General features: G+C 41.7%; 1 protein-coding gene across 4 annotated transcripts in view; it reads left to right on the forward strand.

Moving 5' to 3' along the window:
- Positions 1-22265, forward strand: part of PRTFDC1 (phosphoribosyl transferase domain containing 1) — a 68961-nt gene that overhangs the window by 45359 nt on the left and 1337 nt on the right. Inside the window, exons 4-8 of one of the 4 annotated variants that reach the window (XM_050939154.1) lie at positions 10694-10759; positions 15353-15370; positions 18596-18678; positions 19113-19159; positions 21499-21575. In XM_050939154.1, coding sequence (XP_050795111.1) covers positions 10694-10759; positions 15353-15370; positions 18596-18678; positions 19113-19159; positions 21499-21575 — 291 coding nt within the window. Of the gene's footprint in view, positions 1-10693; positions 10760-15352; positions 15371-18595; positions 18679-19112; positions 19160-21498; positions 22260-22265 lie in introns of those variants that run through there. The other 3 variants (XM_050939153.1, XM_050939155.1, XM_050939156.1) reach the window with 3 other exon arrangements.

Raw genomic sequence — 22265 nt, forward strand, 5'->3', positions numbered from 1 at the left:
AAATCATAGAATCATAAGACTCCTCCAGATGCAATTCACCTAGAGGAAATAGAAATCTTGTGGTAAACATGCAAGCGAAATATCTTGTGGTGGAAGGGAAGTGATGGGAAGGTTTCTTCAAATCAGTGCCCAGGTAGGGGAGACTGGATCGCTTAGGAGTTTGGTAATGAAAGAGTCATTCATCTCTGTTTTCTCATTTGGCCCATATCAAGAGTAACAGAGTCATTTATATCAGAGGGAGATCAGTGGTCTTTGTGAAATATATTGGTGGTCTCAGTCCAGTTCTTACTGAACAAATGTTAGGTTTATAGAACACCCTATTACAATAGCAATAGCATTGACCACAGACAATAGCTGTGAATATTGATGGAAAGGGAGAGGGTGAGGACTGAGTGAGCATGGAGACTGAATTCTCCTCTCTCCCCTAAGGGAGGACTCATTAGGCCAGAATTAAGGCTTATTGGTGGTATGCTGGTTGTGCTGTACCTATTATGGGGATAAATGAAAGACCTCAGGGCTAGGTACCCTGCTGTGACCAAAATAAGTGACTTTGTTACTTTTCGCTTCCCTGATCCTGGGGCCACCATGGAGCCATCCTTAACCTAGCATAATTTAGAGCAGCCTTGCAGGTGTTCTAAATTACATCCAGCTGTCTGAGATCCCAAGAGGTGAGCAACAGATCAGTGTTTCATTGACCCCCTGCTTTTCTCCGCAAACAGCCCCTATGCCAGGAGACGGGGAGCAAAAAGGCAGAAACCTCATTGGGGGAATCCTCAGGGTGGCAGATTTGCAGTTGCTTTGCAGTGCTGGAGATCACAAAGCAAGCAGAATAGAGGTGAAGATCTGGCCCTTCAATCTTCAAGGCAGTGAATTTGGTGCTTTTTATGAGCACAAATTAATTGACGGTTGAACAGAAAATATGAACTGTCCAGGTTACAGTAAAATGGGATGCAATAAAGTTATAATGTCTCTGTTTTATAATGCAAATTTTCACTTGAACTGATTTGCTAGAGCTGCCTTTTTGTCCTGTTTAAAGTATATTTCATTCTGCAAGTACAGTATTAATGTAATCCAGGTTCCATTCATTTAATACAGACCAAAGATGTGCACTGCTTTGTGCAACTTTCTGGTGAGCAATGCTGTTTACAAGACATTTTCCTGAGACCACCCAACTCATTTCACTGGTAGCTTGCACTAGATCCAAGCACTTGTCTCTAGAGAAATAAAAGAAATGTAATAATTCACTGCTTCACCCAGTTCAAAAGACATGATTTAATACAGAAAAAATTTTAAAGGCTGTACTGCCATCAGCACTGAAGTCAAACAAACTGTTAACTTACAAACTCTGAAAAGTGAAGGTGGCAATAAATATATTTTGGTTTCTTTCCCAGAGTCCCCTCAGCATCTCAGGACACATACTGAAGGGTTTTGTGTAAAATAAAAATGATAAATCAGTGTTGAATAGATGAAAAAAGTTTAGCGTATAACCATGTTCTACTGCTGATATTCCTCTCTTTTGTCACGTGTAGCCTTTTTTCTACCTCATAATATTTCAGTCGTATTGATTTACTTGTTTAGTAAATAACACTGAATCACTATTTCAGTCTTTGTTTTATTTTTGTTTTACTTTGGCCTACAATCACATTAGTGCTATAACAAATTTGCTCTTCATTAAAGCCAGTTAAAATTTTGCTTGAGTAAAAACAGAGGATCAGCTACAGTATTAAGGAACTAGCTCATGTTGGGTGCAGTGAGGAGCTATACCACTCTGAAGATATTTGCGACTAGATGACAGTGCTGTTCCCATCATTAAAGCTGGTTGGGGATTTTTAGACAAATCATTTCTTTTGTTGAAAAATGCTAATTTGTCAAAACTGAAACTGCATGAGGCAGGATCATGATCAGTGAATTTTGCCATTTGAAAAAATGTGTAAAAAGGAGTTTTTAAATTGTCAACATTAAATGAAAATTTCTGGTTTGAGACAACTTTTCATTTAGAAAATTAAGCTAATTAGACTGAAAAAGTTAAAAAATGAAAAAAGGTCAAAATAGAAACAAAGTGTTTCAAAATTATTGATATGAAACATTTTGATCAACTCAAAATGGGGAAAAACATTTTTTTCTGTTTGTGGATATTTTCAACTTTTCATCCTGATTTGAGATGGGGAAAATTTTCAAACTCAGCTATTCATAGGATGGAAAAATTGATTCCCATCCAGCTCTGCCCTGACAAACCCATCCAGTTCTGAGAAACAGTGTGGAAATGGTACAGGACCATGGCCTCACCTCATTCCAAAAATGAAGAGGGTTCTTGCACCCTTTCTCCTTCAATCCCTGCGCACCCAAACACAGGCCCTGAAGGATTAGCCCCTATAAACAGCAAAGTGAGAAGTCCTCTTTTCTCTGAAATTTCCAGAATAGAGTTAAGATTTTTCTCATTTTAGTTTTTGTATTTTGTAAGTGACAGGCTATTTGGTGTGATGAAATTTGGATAGGAACTTTTGTGTGTGTGCATGGCTTGAAAGATGGCCAGAAGACGATAAACAATGGGTAATGAGAAATGGCAGTGTTTTTGTGTTTAGAGAAGGTACTCTGAAGTACCATAGGGATAGGAAATGTCTTATTTAACCTCTTATTAGTGCTCTAGACAAGACAGTAAAAAGCATGTGCATGACTTTCTCAGATGGTCCTATTTTGAGGAGGAGTTGTAAACCTCAATTAGAACATAGAAATTAATCAGAAGGTAGCTAGTGAGATTAGAAACATGGGCTGGAAATAACAAAATGAGACTCCACTTGGAAAAAAATAAGTATTTTACTCCAAATGTATTAAATCTGAAACAATGGGATGAAGCAAAGCAATCTGGGATGCAGTATGCTGAAAGAGGCCTAAGTGTAAGAGTGGACACAAATTAGACACGACTTTGCAATGTGATAGGTCTGCAGAGAAAGTTCAATGCAGTTTTGATGATATAGACAAAAGGCATCATGTCATACAGCAGAGATTCTTTGTGGCTTTAGTCTGACTCAACCTGGCATACTGCATTCAGATTTAAGCGCTACTTTGCCGGAAAAAGTTTAATAGACTGGAAGAAGTTCAAAGAAGACCAGATATGTGTGGGCTTGAGGGCAGAGTGGATTTCTTTAAATCAAAACTATTTGAATCACCAATTTTAATCGTGATTTAAATCAACAAACAGGCAACCAGGATTTAAATAATTAATTTTAACTCTGTTTTGCGTTTATGCTTTTTAGTTATTTTCCTAAAGAAAATTTGACTCATTGGTTGGTAACCATTCAAACATGCTGATTTGCAACTAAATATAGCCTGTGCACTGAATTTCAGTTGAATGATCTAATTGTTTTTTTCATCTCTGACATCTGTGATTCTCTGAATTTTTGATGCTTAAGACTTAGTGCAATGTTAATTTGAGATTCTAAATCCAGAGAAGTCAGAAAATTCAGAAGTGAAATTCCTATGGTAACCATAACTCCATGCCTTTCTGTTTGCATTATTATTACAAGTTTATATTATGATGTGCAATGTCACTATTTGTCAGTTATTTGTATTAAAGTATGAGTTAGCCGTGTATGAGAAATATCTTTATCTTCAAGGTTTGTATAATAAATTATCAGATTTTTGTACTGAAATGGAATTTTCCTAACCAATGGATGATATATAGATACTGATGCATGAGTGTTGTTTTTTTCATGGTTATGCAATTCCATGCACCCAGATTGATTCTGGATGCCTCAATTGCCTACTTACTGCATAGTAGTTCCCAATAGCCATACTGAATACACCTCTACCTCGATATAACACTGTCCTTGGGAGCCAAAAAATCTTACCATGTTATAGGTGAAACCGCCTTATATTGAACTTGCTTTGATCCGCTGGAGCGTGCAGCTCGCCCTCCCCCTCCCTGAGCACTGCTTTACCACGTTATATCTGAATTCCTGTTATGTTGGGTGCCGTTATATCGGGGTAGAGGTGTACTTACTCTTGTATTCTGACGTCAATTATCAGCTAATCAGAACACAGATTTACATAACTGTGTACAGTTGTGTCACAATAGCTAGTCTTTGAAGATGCAGTTCTCTTTCTGATTGGCTACTGTAATCCCTGTGCTCTGAATGGCTCTTGTGTTCAGACTTACCGAACTGCTTGCCGGCAATGAATATGCTGCTCTAGCTTCTTCCTTTCGGCTGAAGCCAGAAATACCAATATGCAAAGGAAATAGTGCTGTGAAATTGCTGAAAGGGATTTTTTTTTAAGTTTAAAAGTCCAGTCTTTCATTAGTCTCCCTCTTCCTGGGGTTTTTTTTTTTTCTCCTTTTCTTTAACCCTGAAGCCAGAAAGGGTCTGTTCCCCATAATAGCTGTTGTATATTTGTGCTTTATTTGGAAGAATCTCACCCTCTCTAGTTTGGAAACACAGTGTAAACATATGCTATAGTTATTCTGGTGAGATAGGCCTAATATGTGCTAGAAGTGGTTCTCTTACTACTTAGGTTGCCATACTTGATTTGACCTCCAGTAATGTAGGTTTTTCCAAAAGGTGCTTCTCTTGCACTTGGTGCCAGAACACCTGACCTGTAAGTACTGAAACAGAAAGCAGCATTTTGCTGCTTCAAATCATAGCAATTTGTCTTTCTTATCCAGATTGCTTGTTTTATATTCCATCCATCTCCAAGGGTTCAAAATTTCCCAGGAAGCTATTTGAAATAATTTTTTATGTTATGTCGCATTGAAGAGGTTGTTTGGGATTGCATGCCATACCGGAAGGATCATAAAAGGGGTATTGAAAGATTTAATCCAGATTGCTGCTTTCTCTTCATATAGATTGATTGTGGTGTGAAATTAAAACCTGCAAAAATTTCATAGATAGCCTTTGTTCTTCTTTGAGTGCTTGCTCATGTCCATTCCATTGTACATGTGTGTGCTCGCCACATGCGCTGGTGCTAGAAGGTTTTTCTCTTAGTGGTATCCATAGGGCACCAGCTCTGGTGCTTGCACTCATATAAGGGGTGCCGCCGGCTCCCCTCGCCTTCAGTTCCTTCTTACTGCAAGTGATGGTGCTGGAACATTTCCTTGCCTTCACAAGCTTTCCTATCTCTATTGTGCCTAGCAGTGAATTTGTTGTATATAATTAGCTAGTAGTTCCTTAAGTGTTAAGTTAGAAATAGTTAGTCTCGTACGGGATGTAGCCTCGGGACGGAGCATTCCCCAGTCCCCAGGCTTCAAACGTTGTGACTGTTGCAAAAAATGTATGCCAATCGGTGATCCCCAGTGAAGTGTTTAGGGGAAAACCCATGTGAGCAACAAGTGTCACATTTGCAAAAGCTTCAGGCCGAGGACCAAGCAGGAGCGGGGCATTTGACTCTTGAGGGCTCCTTGTTGAGTTGACCCTCGCACCGGCCGTAGAGCTGACAATATTGAACTCTGCTCCAGCCTTCCTGCCAAAGATGGTGTTGCACTTCCATGTCAACCAGGATGTCTTCCTCCCAGTGTTCTGTCCAAAGCCGCACACCACCAATGAGGAGAGGTGGCTGCACGCTCTATATGTCAGGTGCACCCTGGCTTTCTACTTGGAGCGCGCCAAGCTCTTCCGCAGATTGACCCAGCTCTTTATCGCAGTAGATGACAGAACAAAGGGCCATCCGGTGTCCTCTCAGAGGATCTCGAATTGGATCACCACCTGCATCCATACTTGTTATGAGTTGGCACAGGCTGTGCCTCCACCGATAGTGAAGGTTCACTTGACTAGGGTGCAGGCATCTTTGGCTGCCTTCCTGGCACATGTCCCTATCCAGGACATCTGCAGGCCATGATGTGGTCTTCAGTACACACATTCACGATGCATTACACCATCACTCAGTAGGCCAGAGATGATGCTGGCTTCTGCAGAGCTGTGTTGAAATTAACATGTCTGTGAACTCTTACCCGCTTCTGGTGGTACTGCTTGGGAGTCATCTACAATGGAATGGACATGAGCAAGCATTCAAAGAAGAAAAGGGGGTTACCTTTTGTAACTGTTGTTCTTCAAGATGTGTTGCTCATGTCCATTATATGACCCGCCCTCCTTCCCCTCTGTCAGAGTACCGGCAAGAAGGAACTGAGGGAGGGGGGAGCCGGCGGCATGCCTTATACTGGTGCATATGCGCACCAGTCCAGAGAGCCTCAGAGCCGGTCCCCTACAGATACCACTGAGGGAAAAACTTCCAGCACTGGTGCAAGTGGCAAGCGCATGCACCTACAATGGAATGGACATGAGCCACACATCTCAAAGAACAACAGTTACAAAAGGTAACCATCTTTTTTCAGTAATCAGATCCTTAGTAGTGTGCAGATAGGTCTCCAAAATAGCTTCATTGTTTTCCTTTAATTTTCTGATGAGCACTTTGTTTGTTATTAAATTTTCCAAGATAACTTGTATAATGTATTTCAAGGCTTTCTCAGCCTTTTCAACCAGAAGAGTGATTAAATTTTCACTTACAATTCTAGTTCACTTCAGATATTTTCAGTGTCTTTGCCTTATATAGCTGTTTCAACATGTTCACTAGATTTTTAAGGACTAATGTATTTTGCTCTAGGCCAAGTAGTTTATTATATGTTTTTGATTTTTTTTTCATATAAAGCATTTATAGAAAAATACATTCTATATCTTTTCCATTTTGTGTTTAGTATTAAAAAAATTCCTTAGGAAGCTTTTTTTTTTTTTTTACTTTTACATTGTTCTTTAAGAAAAAAGCACTAACTTTTATATTTAAAAATATAAGGGGTGCAATCCTCTCCCCATTGTGTCCCTGTTTCTCTGGGTAAAGGGGCTGGAGCAGTATAAAGAGGATCTAAAAGCCCCCAATCCAGCTGGGGAGAATTTTCCCAGCTAAGGAACTGTAAAGACAGCTATAAGAATGTTCTCTGAGAGCCCCCTTTTGCATGTCCTGAGGTAGGGGTGAGGCTGGGGGTGAGAAGGCTGTGTTGTGAGTGAGACTGCAGCATGTATTACTGTGGAGTGTTCAGAAAACATTGTGACCCATAGGGTAGTCCAGGAAGGCTGCTGTAATTTAGATAGGCACCTAGACAGTTTGAATTATGCCAGCCTAAGGGTATGTCTACACTACGGGATTATTCCGATTTTACATAAACCGGTTTTGTAAAACAGATTGTATTAAGTCGAGTGCATGCGGCCACACTAAGCATATTAATTCGGTGGTGTGCGTCCATGTCCCGAGGCTAGTGTCGATTTCTGGAGCGTTGCACTGTGGGTAGCTATCCCGTAGCTATCACATAGTTCCCGCAGTCTCCCCCACCCATTGGAATTCTGGGTTGAGATCCCAATGCATGATGGTGGAAAAACAGTGTTGCGGGTGATTCTGGGTAAATGTCGTCACTCAATCCTTCCTCCATGAAAGCAACAGCAGGCAGTCATTTCACGCCCTTTTTCCCTGGATTGCCCTGGCGGATGCCATAGCATGGCAACCATGGAGCCTGTTTTGCCTTTTGTCACTGTTACCATATGTGTACTGGATGCTGCTGACAGACGCGGTACTGCAGTGCTACACAGCAGCATTCATTTGCCTTTACAAGGTAGCAGAGACAGTTACCATCCCTATTGCACCGTCTGCCATTGTAAATTGGCGATGAGATGACGGTTATCAATCATTTTGTACCGTCTGCTGCTGTCATGGGTGCTCCTGGCTGGCCTCGCTGAGGTCGGCCAGGGGTGCGTGGACAAAAATGGGAATGACTTCCCAGGTCATTCCCTTCTTTATGTTTTGTCTAAAAATAGAGTTAGTCCTGCCTAGAATATGAGGCAAGTCTACTAGAGAGCCAGAGAGCACAGCCGCTCCGGGTCAGAGCCCCAGAGATCCCGCAGAAATGATGAGCTGCCTGCCATTCTAGGGGGTGCCCCTGCAACAACCACACCCATTTCTTCCCTCCTCCCACACCCCTCCTGGGCTACCGTGGCAGTGTCCCTCCATTTGTGTGATGAAGTAATAAAGAATGCAGGAATAACAAACTCTGACTTTTTAGTGAGATAAAATGGGGGGGAGGCAGCCTCCAGCTGCTATGATAGTCCAGGGAGTACAGAATCTTTTCTTTAGACACGAAACAGGCAGGGGGGCTGATGGAGCTCAGGCTCCAACTGCTATGATGAGGACGGTTATCCAGCATTTTGCACAGTCTGCCAGGAATAACAGAGAGTCATTCCCATTTTTACCCAGGCGCCCCCGGCGGACCTCTCCGAGGCCAGCCAGGAGCACTCATGGGGTGGTGATAGTTTTCCACCATTTTGTACCGTCTGCCATCAGGAAAGGAAGGGGAGGGGATGCTGCTGTTCAGCACTGCAGCACCGCGTCTACCAGCAGCATGCAGTAGACATACGGTAACATTTTAAAATGGCAAGAAACGATATTTTCCCTTTTCTTTCACTGGGGGTGGGGTGTAAATTGACGAGATATACCCTGAACCACCCGGGGCAATGTTTTTGACCCTACCGGCATTGGGAGCTCAGCCAAGAATGCAAATGCTTTTCGGAGACTGCGGGGACTGTGGGATAGCTGGAGTCCTCAGTCCCCCCTCCCTCCCTCCATGAGCGTCCATTTGATTCTTTGGCTTTCCGTTACGCTTGTCACGCAGCACTGTGCTGAGTCCCTGCTGTGGCCTCTGTCTATCATAGCCTGGAGATATTTTCAAATGCTTTCTCATTTTGTCTTCTGTAACGGAGCTCTGATAGAACAGATTTGTCTCCCCATACAGCGATCAGATCCAGTATCTCCCATACGCTCCATGCTGGAGCTCTTTTTGGATTTGGGACTGCATGGCCACCCGTGCTGATCAGAGCTCCACGCTGGGCAAACAGGAAATGAAATTCAAAAGTTCGCGGGGCTTTTCATGTCTACCTGGCCAGTGCATCCGAGTTCAGATTGCTTTCCAGAGCGGTCACAATGGTGCACTGTGGGATACTGCCCGGAGGCCAATACCGTCAATTTGCGGCCACACTAACCCTAATCCGACATGGCAATACCGATTTCAGCGCTACTCCTCTCGTCGGGAAGGAGTACAGAAACCGGTTTAAAGAGCCCTTTATATCGATATAAAGGGCCTCGTTGTGTGGACGAGTGCAGGGTTAAATTGGTTTAACGCTGCTAAATTCGGTATAAACACGTAGTGTAGACCAGGCCTTAGATCTGGAGGGTGCAAAAGTGAGTTGAAGCTTACATAGCACCTCTCCACCTGCACTGCAAGAAATACCTCTCTTTGAGGTGCACCACAGAATCTCACACAAGGCATATAATGGATATAAGGTCAAGTGAAATATATCCATATTGTTGATGTTGAAGAAATGCAGATAAGGGATGTGTTCCACTAATTTATAACATAAAGTCTCTCTCGTAAACTCCAGCTGAGGATGTACTGTTTGAAAAACAGTACATCAATACAGGTGTTTAATTATGGACTTAGAACACGAACTGGAGGCACCGATTTTTAAAATAAATCATGGTCATTTGATTTTAACAATTGTGAAAACTTATTTCCTTTCAAAAAATTTCTTTGTTTTAAAAGTTGATAAAATATAAGAAAAATGTTCAAAAATTGTACATTTTGTAATATTTTCATAGCTGTACAGTTTTCTGATGTTACTGATAAACTAGTGTCACATTAAGAAAATACTGGTTCTGCAGCTGTTTCTTAAATTTAGAGTAACACTCTCCCTAAAATTATGCAGTATTAGCTTAGTGTCTGTACTGACTTGGCAAAAACTATCAATTATTTTTATTTCTTACCAATTATCTTTCTTTAATTGGGAAGAGTGTACTTCCTCTGCAGGCCTATTTTTTGTTTTGGTGTTTTTTTGGTGTGGTTTTTTTTTTTACTTTAATCTGTGTTACTCCTTTAAGACATCTGTGCACTTCCATCAAAAATTAATTTTCTATCTGTTCTGATCATGTGGTCCAGTCCTTTTTCTACTGATATTAGTGGATTTTGATTAGAGAGCTGCTAGAAAAATTTCTATTTGAATGATTTTCTGATTAAAAATACAGTTTCTGCAAAAATCAAAATTGACCGTGGGATAATCAAAATGAAATGTTTTGTTTCAGGTCAGTTTGACCCACATCAGAATATTCATTTTATTGAATTGACCTGACACATTTCATTTGAATCCATTAAAAAAGATTAAATTGCATTTCCCTATATGTATAGAGATTAAAACACATGTAGGCAGGGATGACTGTGAAATCAATGCATCCTTTTATTTTTCAAAACAAATTAAGTGTATTGGTTCTGAAATAGCCTACCACTCATCATAAGTAATACCTGTAGGCACATTATTGGCAAAGATACTGTTCCACACATGTCAGAATAAGAAAGAATGAACAGAGGAACATCACTTCTCTGAAAAAAAAACAAAAACCCTTAGTGCAGGTATATATTGGTGAGAGCAGAAATATAAATAATGTCACATGCAGATAGAGATAAGTTGAGAAAAGAATCTTCTATTAAGGAGAAGATTGTCAGGCCAAAAGAGACAAGCTTATAGAATGATTCTGCCATGTACTAGTGCTAAGACTTGACATAAAAATATTGGTAATTGGAATTAGAGGAGCCAAAGAATCCAAAACTATTTATTTTTTTCTGTTCTAACACTTACGTAATTAAATACAATTTAAAGGTATTATCTTCTTTCAGAATGATCAGTCTACACAAGATATGCAGATAATAGGAGGAGAAGATCTTTCAAAACTGACCGGAAAGGTTTGTTAATTTTAAATAGAAAATTAAGTAATACATCAACTAAGAAGCTGTTGGATAAAGGGGTCTGATTCTATATGGAAGAAGACAATCTGTAATAGCTGTACAGTTGGAAATGTAACACTTTTATAATTTAATCAATTCATTTAAATGAAAGTGGTTTTGTTTTATTTCTTTTTGTAAACAAGGAACGAAGTTCTGTCCTGTTATATCTCTGTAACTCCGTTACTTGTAATGGGATTGCAGGGGTATAACGGGGGCAGAATTTAGCCCATATTTCTGAGTATTTGAAGATTCTAATATTTTGTTGAATTGAAAAAAAATTAATTGTGGGACTTGTAAGTTACTTAACTGAATCAGATAGGATATTTTATTTCCAGTATTTGGCAATCTGAAGAGCATTCTGTATGACTGAGTTTCCTTTTCCACTATGGCTGAACATACTGATGATGAAAGAGAAATAGAGATTTGATTCATTGAAAAGACTGTTTTGATCCAGGCATAGTTATACAAAGCAGTACTTAAAGAGGAAGGAAGAATGATTTCACTGCGCAGATGGTCTATGTGGAAAATAGGCAGAAAAGTAAGCTTCACTGTGAATTATCGCAATGTAATACCCATTTTGTTATTTACACTAAAAAGGCAGTTATTCTTGTATGAATTGGCATTGCATAACATCACTTTCCTTTGTAAAACAGATTAAAATGTGGCATTAATCCGATCATTTATTTTGTTGTACTATGTCATATTGAGAAAAGAGAGTAGACAACACAATTAAAATAATACATTAATACTAAGTAGATTTTGGTGCAACTAGAAGTTGATTGACAAAGTACTATATTCTAGGAAATTTTAATAGCAGATATGTCCTCAGTTTGCACTCACAATTCCAACTGGGTGGGAATTGTTCTCCAAATCAAGCCCTAAGTATTAGTCATGTTCTTGCCAAACATGATTTCATTTAGCACTTTCTAGTTAATCCAGCATTAGAGATGCAGTTTTTCTGAGTGATGATTTTGTGTGTGTGTCTGTGTGTCTCTCCCCTGCCCCATTATAGGTGAGGCTGGTAGGTTGCCTGACCAGTCCCATTTTAAGACCCTATTTTCAATTACTTATAAGTTTGTACAAATTTTAACCATTCAGGCTGAAATTGTTCATGCTGAGAGAAACTTGTGGAGTGTGGAGGTGAAATTAAAACTCAGTGAGCCCGAAGTTGGAGAAAATGATTGGCTGTGCCTGGTGATTGGAATCAGGATGAGAAGCCTGAGGAGTGGAGACTGGGACTGGGTAGGCAATGAGAATGGGACTAGGACAAGGAGCCAGGAATGGAGAAGAGACAAGACTAGGACAAGGATGAGGCAGAAGAATCTGTGTCTACTAGAACACACTCCCTTCCAGAGCTGTCCCCCCACCCCCTGTTGGTTCCCGGCCAATGGGAGTGCGGAACCGGTGCTCGGGGCAGCATGCGGAGCCCCATGACCCCCCCACCTAGGATCTGGACCTGCTGCAGGCCGCTTCCTGCCCGCAGCATGGTGTCGGAGCAGGTAGGGACTAGCCTGCCTTAGCTGGGCAGCACTGCGGATGGCTCTTTTAATGGCCCACTCAGTGGTGCTGACCAGAGCCGCTGTGACACAATGCCTTACATTCTGTGACCCAGCAGTGGGTCGCGACCCACAGTGTGAAAACCACTGGCTTAGCCAATAGGGTATCATAGATTATCAGTGTTGGAAGGGACCTCAGGAGATCATCTAGTCCAACCCCCTGCTCAAAGCAGGGCTAATCCCCAAATGACCCCCTCAGGAATTGTACTCACAACCCTGGGTTTAGCAGGCCAATGCTCACACCACTGAGCTAATACTCAGGGTCTTGCAGGTTGTTTCCATTAGGAGTAGAAATTGATAATAAAATTATGTATTTTTTGATACACTATTGTTTATTTACAGAGAATATACACTAAGTCCTGTTTCCCTGAAAGCAGTAAGAAATCTAACAATAGGAGTTAGTTTCTCTGCTTACAGTTAGAAGCCTCTTTCTAGCCAGCACTCTGCCAAAAAAAAAAATTCCCTCTTCACACTCTCAGGGCAATATTATCAAGTACTTTTCTTGCCTCTAACTTTTCTGCTTCCTTCTCTGTCAGCTTCTGCTAGCAGACACACTGATACAATCAAACCAATCCCCCCCCATACACATTATCAGATTCTCAGGAAACCCCCTAGCATTCATGGTCCAGCCACCCTAGCTTGCATGCAATTTAGTTCGTAGGCAATGGTTTTCCATTGTTTCGGCTATCACTAAAGAAATGGGCATTTAATTTTTCCTTCATTTAGCATAAGTGCAAGATGACCTTCATGCCCAACAGCCTCAGGCCAACCCCCAGTATAACAATAATGTACACCTCTACCCCAATATAACACTGTCCTCAGGAGCCAAAAAATCTTACCGCATTATAGGTGAAACTGCGTTATATCGAACATGCTCTGATCTGCTGGAGTGTGCAGCCTCGCCTCCCCCACCCCCCGCCGGAGCTCTGCTTTACCGCGTTATATCCGAATTCGTGTTATATCAGGTCACGTTATATCGGGGTAGAGGTGTATATGTGAAGGGGGGCAGTATTAAAGTTGCTAGCATTAAGGTTGGCTGTGCATTTCCTGACTCTTGGGTGCTTGACTTTTCAACCTTAACAGTGTTCTTTTAACATAGTTTTTTTGTGTATTATTGTAAGCCGGTGGTGTCGGGGCTCGTCCCTCTCAGGTGCGGCGGGGAGCCAGGGCGCCTCCTTACACACAGCAGTCCGGGTAGGCCTAGCCCCTCAGGAGGCGTTGAGGGAATAAAGGGTCTGCAAGCAAGGTAGAGTCCTGGCCCTCCAGCCGGGGTCGGGTAAGCATAAAGTACATAAACCCAAGCCCTGGGGCAGGGCGGGGCAGTAAGCAGTTCAAGCTCAGACTCTCAGGCAGGGGCTGAGTAAACACAGTATATCAGCCAAGGCCCTTGGGCAGGGCAGGGCAGTCGCAGTTCAGGCTCAGGCCTTCAGCAGGCTGAGAAAACACTGTATATCAGCCCAGGCCCTTGGGCAGGGCGGGGCAGTCGCAGTTCAGGCTCAGGCCTTCAGCAGGAGCTGAGCAAACACAGTATCAGCCCAGGCCCTTGGACAGGGCGGGGCAGTAGCAGTTCAAGCTCAGGCCTCCAGCAGGCTGAGGAAACAAAGTATATCATACGTCCACACAGAAGGCCTCCTCAGGCCAGGGAGAGGGGGAACGCAGGCCCTCCCACTCCACTGCGTTCCAGCCCGGCGCCCTAGCAGCAGCCAAGACTCGCTGCTGTCAGTGGGGATCCTGGCCACAACACACTGACATGGGTTCAGGCTCTTCAGGAGCCAAACCAGGGTCGGCTACCCCCGGGCCACTTCCGAACTCCCCCTCTCTGGGTACCTGTCTCTCGCCTGCGTCGTCTGGGGGGTCCCAGACCATGGGCTCCTCCGGGTACCGGGCGTAGGGAAGCTCAGGCCGCTCCTTGGTATGCCGGTCTGTAAGCTTAGGCCGCTCCTCGGGGTACGGGACACAAGGCAGGTCAGGCCGACGTTCCTCCGGGTACTGGGCACGAGGCAAGTCCGGCCAGCGTTCCTCCGGGTAGTGAGCATGGGGCAGGTCAGGCCAGTGCTCCTCCAGATACCGGGCCCAAGGCAGGTCAGGCCAGCGCTCCTCTGGGTAGTGAGCACAAGGCAGGCTGGGCCTAGCGGGAGCTTGGGCACCAGCGTCTGTCCTCTTCGGCAGCCTGCTTCCAACTGAGCGCTGGGGCCGGGCTTTTATACTTCCTGTCGCGCCCCTTGACTTCTGGGGGGTGGTGACAGGCGGCGGTGACTCTGCCCACTGAGGCACCTGCTCTGGCTCATCCCTCTCAGACGCAGTGGGGAGCCAAGGCGCCTCCTTACAATTATCTATATATGATGTATCAATTTAGATATAAAAATATAGCATCTTTGATATTTCTTAGAGCAACCGTTCGTAATCCATACTTCTGTTATCGCAGTTACAAGACACTTATAAACTTGAATGACCTCAGGTGACATGATTATACAAAGCTTGACATTTCTGAGGACAAACATTATGTGCCTTTTTTAAAAAAAAAAGAAGATTAAAGCAAATTTTTGTTATGTTTAGAAGATTGGAAGCTTTCAAAGACCAATTTCTCACTAGTACATAGGGTTCAGAATATTTATCTTTGGATATATTGTGAACAGCCTACTACAGCTTTTAAGCAATATACTCCCAGTTGAATCTCTCCCATCTGATTGCACTACGTGCTGCTATACCCCTTCATACACAGATGACAAGTGCTGCTGCCTGTCACGCAGTTGGGGAGGGCAAGGCCTGTGAATGCTGTGCCTGCAATTGGGACTGTCTCTTATTCAGGCCACAAAATAATAGGGAGGCTGTTTGTGCCCCACCTGTTGCACAGCTGCATAAGGGTCCTAATTTAGCTTTAACGTTTATTTTTTTAAAAATGCTTGTTTATTTTAGTTAGCATGTATTATGATGCTGTTTGCATTACTTCCTGTATACAATCCAGTATAACTGAGTTTCTTTTGTTTTGTTTCAGAGTGTGTTAATTGTGGAGGTAAGGTGGCTAGTCATACAATATTATACATAGATAATAAAGTCATAATTCTGTGGTCAACTTCTAAAATACTGTCAGTGATAGTGTTCCCCCTTCATGAGGTGGGAGGGCAATAAAGAAAGGAAGCATTTTATTTGGGTGCTGACCCCTCCACCACCTCTGATAAGCTTACCAATGACACCACATTTGTGCTGCTCTCATTGGTTAGTGCCCAGGAACCTGATTTTTTTTAGTGATGGTGTCACAAATTGCTGCTTTCTTCTGCTAGTTGTTCAGTAGTTTGGGGGACAGCAGAGGCTATCCTAAGCTTCCTGATTGCATGGCTTTGAGATGGAACTGGTAAAATGGTATGGTCCTGGATTTCCCTCACAGCTTCAGTGCTGTGCATGTCTTATTCACAGACTGGTTCAGACTGTCTTTCTTTGAAGTGCCCATGACTGATTATCAGCACTGTGCATTCTGGAGTGTTCCATCATGCCAGCACTTCAAAGGAAAGTGGCTAGCCTGAAGCAATGCTATTGAGAGGGAGAGGTGGTGGAAAGTAGATCTCACTGGAAGGAACTGCAAAAGCTGTCTCTGTATCTGTAGTTATCTTTAAATGTAACATACGCCTTAAAGGGAGAAAAGCCACATCAGCCATATCTGTGAACACATCAGTGTGTGATTGGCATACCAGCTAAATCTTCCCATGAGGGGAAGAGTTGTGAGGGTAAGCAGCGTGGAACGTGACATGGGGGATGTTAATAGTGGGCAGGATTTTGAGTTTGTCAGTGTGGAAGGAAAAATCAAAAAGAGATCTATTGGTTGTTTGAGGAATAAAGCAGGACCCTTGGTATTGTGTAGCATTTGTTTCTTCAACAGTGATTTAACAGTCCACCCAACACTAGGGAACCACACATGGCCAGGCATGGCATTGCGGCTATCTCACTGTGCTAACAACCCCTGCCAACAGTCACTCCAGTGCTGTAGTGGTTTCTCTCTTAGTAACTCATCCAGTCAGCCCTTCAGCCAGGTCACAGTCTTTGGTCCTCCTCATCCAGGGTCTCAGTTGTCCAAAACTAAAAGTCCAGAAATGCTTAACTATTCCTAATTCTCTTCCCTGTTTTGTCAGGGTCTCTCCCAGGCCTTCCTGCCTGCTGACTCAGGACCCTGCAGGACCCTTCTTGTTCCCTGCTATCTCTACAGTTACAGTGGCAGTTTCCTGAGCTTCCTCTTTTTACTGCCGCTTCCTGCCTTTATAGGAACCTCCCTCCAGCTCTGTCCCCATCTGTGCTTTATCACTACTTAACTACGGCTCCTTTTTACACAGAAATTACCTGATTCCTCTCAGGTGAGCCCCATTCTGTAATCAGGTTTGTTTAGCCCCACGCTCTCATAAAGGATAAAAAAAATCTGCAGCAAATTATATTAAAATGTGGTAGCTGAGGAGTAGTGATAAGATTTTGCCAACTGAAATTGTGCACCCACAGAGTTTTAGTATCACCATCTGCTCGTCAAGCAATATTCAGTTACATAGCCATACACTCATGAATTAGGGAAACTCTGATACAATAATATATGTGTGCATTTAGATGGCAGAACACACTGCCATGAATATTCAAATGCATTGCACTGTATGTCATGACTGGTTTATGGGCATTCTGGTTGGGGGGAAGCTGTAGATATGATATATTATGATTTTGGAATGGCTTTCGACTCAGTCCCACATGACAGTCTCATAAGCAAACTAGGGAAATATGGTCTAGATGAATTTACTATAAGGAGAGTAGATAACTGGTTGAAAAACCATACTCAGAGAGCAGTTATCATTGGTTCGCTGTCAAACTGGGAGGACATATTAAGTGGGATCCGACAGGAGTCTGCCCTTGCTCTGGTAGTATTGAATATTAACGTTAATGACTTGGATAATGGAGTGGAGAGTATGCATATAAAATTTGTGTATGACACCAAGCTAGGAGGAGTTGCAAGCACTTCGGGGGATGGGATTAGAATTCAAAACAACTTTGACAAATTGGAGAATTGATCTGAAATCAACATGATGAAATTCAATAAAGTACAAAGTATTTAATTTAGGAATGAAAAGTAAAATAAATAGATATGAAATGGGGAATAACTGGCTATGTGGTAGCACTGCAGAAAAGGAACTGGGTGTTATAGTTGATCATAAATTGCCTATGAACCAACAATGTGATGCAGTTGTGAAAAAAGGTTCTTATTCTAGGATGTCTTATCAGGAGTGTCATATGTAAAACAGAGGGGGTAACTATCCCACTGAACTTGGCACTGGTGATGCCTCAGCTGGAGTACTATGTCCAGTTCTGGGCACCACAGTTTAAAAAAGATGTGAACAAATTGGAGAGAATCCAAAGGAGAGCAAAAAAAAAATGATAAAAGGTTTAGAAAAGCTGAGCTATGAGGAAAGGTAAAAAAAAAATAGGCATGTTTAGTCTTACAAAAAAAGACTAACAGGGAACCTGATAATAGTCTTCAAATATATTAAGGGTTGTTATAAAGAGGATGGTGATTCATTGTTATCCATATCCCTGAAGGTCGGACAAGATGTAAAAGGCTTCATCTCTAGTAAGGGAGTTTTAGGTTAGATATTAGGAAAAACTTTCTAACTATAAAGGTAGTTAAACTCTGGAATAGGCTTCCAAGGGAGGTTGTGGAATCTCCATCACTGGAAGTTTTTAAGAACAGATTATACCAATACCTTCAGAGAAGGTCTAGGTATTTTTTGTCCTGCCTTAGAGCAAGGAGCTGGACTGGATGACCTCTTGAGGTTCCTTCCAGTCCTACATTTCTATGATTACATGACAAAATACTTCTTAGGGCTAAATTCTGTCCTTGGATGCACAAGTGCTGAGATATTATGATCATGGGCTTGATATAAGAAATCTGATGGTTATATATATGCAGTGCCCACTGAAGTCAGCAGAATTCCCACTAGTGCATCCAAGGGCAGAATTTGGACCTTTACAGTAGAAAGCAGGCAATCCTCCAATCTGTTTGTATTTCTCTTAAATTGTGTCCCTGTGGGGAAAGTGCCTGGTTCAAAGAACTGAACCGCTTTCCCAACCTTTTCCGGATATTACTCTCGGTACATTAGGGGAAGAAAACAAAACCATCATTTCCCCAGAAATAAAAATATAAAACAGTTCTAATTTTACTCAAGTTTCCTGTTCCATGATTTTTTCCTTATTTTATTTTTCATGTTTTGCAAAGGATATTATTGGAACTGGAAGGACTATGAAGGCTCTGCTTAATAACATAGAAAAATATAAGCCAAAGATGATTAAGGTAGCAAGGTGAGTAAAATATTCACAATTCATGTTTAACTATTAAAAGAAAATAAATGGTTACTCTAATGGTGGCACAACATGATTTCCTGTGGAAGATCAAGTCTGATTTATTCTCGTTGCACTACGCTATCTTTGTGGGAGCATTACAGAGACAGCTGTCTGAGTCACTAAGATGTGGGTAGAGAAGAGGAGAAGAAATGCTTTTATATTGTTCTGCAGTGACCCCATTAGCCATTTCAAGAGTAGCACAGATGGGCTTTGTAGGGAAGTATTCTCATCTCTTCTCTGCTAGGAGGACATTGATATTCTAGAGAGGTGAGGCAGAAATGGAGTGGGAATCCTTACAGTTCTGAGATTTGGAGAAAATGAATTTTTTTTTAAATATAAGTTCTCCAGACAAAACCAACTTTTTATATTTAAAAATCTTTTTTTTATGATAGTTTGTTGGTGAAAAGAACATCCCAGCCTGATGGGTACAGACCTGACTGTAAGTGCTTGTGAGAATTTTCTTTACATCATGATCCAATAAGCTAACATAATTCTAACAGTAGAATTGGATACTATTATACCACCGCTGTGCAGGGTTTCAGCTTCTGCAGTAAGTAATCTCATGGCCAGTGAGACTAGGAACTGTATAGTCATGATACAGAGTGCTGCAGTTTGGAAGGTCTGACCTCATTAGTATACCCGGGCTACTAACACCCTAAACAGTTTTTTTCAGTCTGATGTTGCCTGCTGAAAACTTTACAAGAAAATCATTAATTTACCTATGACAAGCAAGTGCTTCCCCTTCTATCTTTGGTAACATTGTGGGTTAGCAAGTCCTTTTCTTCCCACCCCTCATTCTGCCCTTAAAAGAGCCACCAATTTCCTTCTAAGCTGAAAGTTATGTCTTTGTACCATTGTAATTTGCAAGCTATTGAGTTTGATGACAATAACAAAACAATTTTGTTTTGTTAAAACAAGTATCCTTATTCAAAGGTTAGTTTGTTTATTTGATAGACCGTGATAATTATAAGTAACCTACCGAAAAAGCACAGGATAGATTGGGCTTCTTTTTCTGATAATTTGTCCGCCCTTTGTTGCTCTGCTGTCAGTCAGCATGCACTTCTTTGAAATGCTTATATCACACTATGAATAATAAGGTCAATCAGGAGAAAGATGATAGGGGAGGAACCAAGCTACCACCATGAAAGGCTCGTTAGAGTAAATGACACAATGATAGGCATGTGAGCTAAAATTTGAGAGAGTTGGATCTGCATGGAGAAGACCCACTTGCACTTGCTACTGAGGAGGGGAGTGGTGTCTGTTTATTCAGGACGAGGAGAAGAAAGGGCATCTGCCTGCACTGAGTAGATGGTGAAATGAGGAGATCTTGGAAAGAGGGTAGGTGAGTGTCTTGAGGGAGGGTGACGCTGTCCAGGGGAGGGTATTTGTTTGAAATTTGGGAGAGAGGGAGGTTATTGTGGGGTGAAAGGTGCTTGGAGGTCTGGCATGGACTCTCCACTAGGGAGAATGCATGTCTGCTGTGACCTGTGTTTCTAGTATATTATCCTGGCCTGTGACCAAGTCATTCCACCCTGAGGCACTTTCTATACATGATTTTGGTTTCTTGACTCTTTTGATGTATGGAAGTTGGGCCATGATATTAAGTATATATTTCATGGCACTCACTATGGTTAAATATATAAGTAAAATATAATCTTGAATAAGAGATTTCCCTAAGAAAAACTTAAACATGTATTTTAACATATTGTTTTAAAAGGTATGTACATATGACAAATTTCAAGTAAAAAGTAACAAGAAGCAGATATGATTAGTACAAACCCCAGGAGTACAAAACATTTGGGGTCACTGTCTCCTTAAATCATCCCTAGTGCTTGTATCCGCTCTTCCAGTTAGCTATCTTTGCTCTTCTAGAGGTAGTTTATCCATAGACATTAATAGGTGCGAACCCTTTAGTTTCTGTATATGTAACATTTGTATGCCCGCCTATTTGTGTGTCTTGAAGATTCTGGATTTATTTTTTAGATTGTGAGCAATTTGGAGAAGGGCCTATATCTTCCTATGTGGCGCTGATCCTGTACTAAATGCCACACTTACAAAGAATTACATTTACACTTAGCTTTGAGCATGTGAATAGTCTCGTTCACTTAATGTGTCTGTTCACATACTTAAATGTAGGCATGCGCTTTACTCGTTGCAGGACTGGGGTCTTAGTTTGTACAGCACCTGGCACATTTTTGGTGCTATTGCAATACAATATTTGCTGTACCCATAAGAGAATGCATAGACTCATATATAGGGCTATAAATTATTACCTATGGATTAGTCACTAAAATAATCTTTCTTTGTTTCCTATGTAATGAAGTATAGATTGGCTTTACGTATACATGCATGCTTAAGAAGCTGCATCCCAACCTGGGCTGAACTTTTCTGCCTTGATTCTGGCTCCTTCCACAACTGGAACCACAGAGGGATATCTGACTTAGGACAGGATACTAGGGGTATGAAATTGCAGTGTATTATGCCACTGATTTGACAGCTGCCCCAGTGTATCACCTCCTCCCGCCTGTCGGCACAGATCATTCATGCTCCAGAACCCAAATAATCTGTGGCATGGGGCCACAAATGACCAGAATTAAATCTCACATTAGTGATAATGATTTGTACCTGTCTGAGGGCCAAAAGATAACACAGCCAGAATTTGGCTCTGTATGTATATATTTTCTTGTTCAGAGAACTACCACATTAAATAGCTTTATTGTTTGTTTAATGAATATTTACTTATTTTTACATTGATACTATTTATTTTTCCCCATACAGATTATGGATTTGAAATTCCAAATGTGTTTGTGGTAGGTTATGCCTTAGAGTACAACGAGCACTTCAGAGATCTAAATGTAAGTGTTTTCAGCTATAAACAAGATTTTTTTTCAGTTTGTTGGAGCCTTGAAGAGCCTGTCGTTTTCCTCTCCCTTGAGGCTTTATGTCATGGCCATGGTCCTTCCAGCAGAAGAAGGCCGAATAGAACTCCCTTCAGAACCTCAGACACCATTCCTAGAGGAATTGTTGTTAAGCATTGTGAGCAATTCCTTCCTACCTCTTCTCTTGAAATCTCTTTCCCCTACCTCCCAAGAGCTGAATGAGTCATTTCTGCCACACTACCATCTTCTATGAGTCTGAAGAGTGAGGTCTTGTCTATACTAGGATTTTTGAGATCTGTAATTCCCGATAAATGCAGCTCAACCAGTGGAAGCTGTAATATAGATACGGCTCAGATAGCTTAGGTGTTTTACTACTGTGTCTTCTATCCCTGTTCTCAGTGAATCAGAGATAAAAGAGGCCTGAGACTTGTCTAGCACTTCTACTGGTACTACCAGTGATGGAGGTTCACCAGTTGGGAATTACAGTCCAAAAAATTCTTAGTGTAAATACAGCCTGAGAGATTGGGATCATGACTCAAATCTAGGTCTCTAAAGTGCAGAGTACTAATCACTAGACCATTTAGCTGGTCAAAAATCAAATATATTTTTGATTAAAGACAATTCAATAATGTAATTAATTATACTGTTGCAATCTGTGTCATGTTG

Source organism: Gopherus flavomarginatus, chromosome 2, assembly GCF_025201925.1.
Source record: "Gopherus flavomarginatus isolate rGopFla2 chromosome 2, rGopFla2.mat.asm, whole genome shotgun sequence".
In the NCBI taxonomy this organism is placed as follows: domain Eukaryota; kingdom Metazoa; phylum Chordata; order Testudines; family Testudinidae; genus Gopherus; species Gopherus flavomarginatus.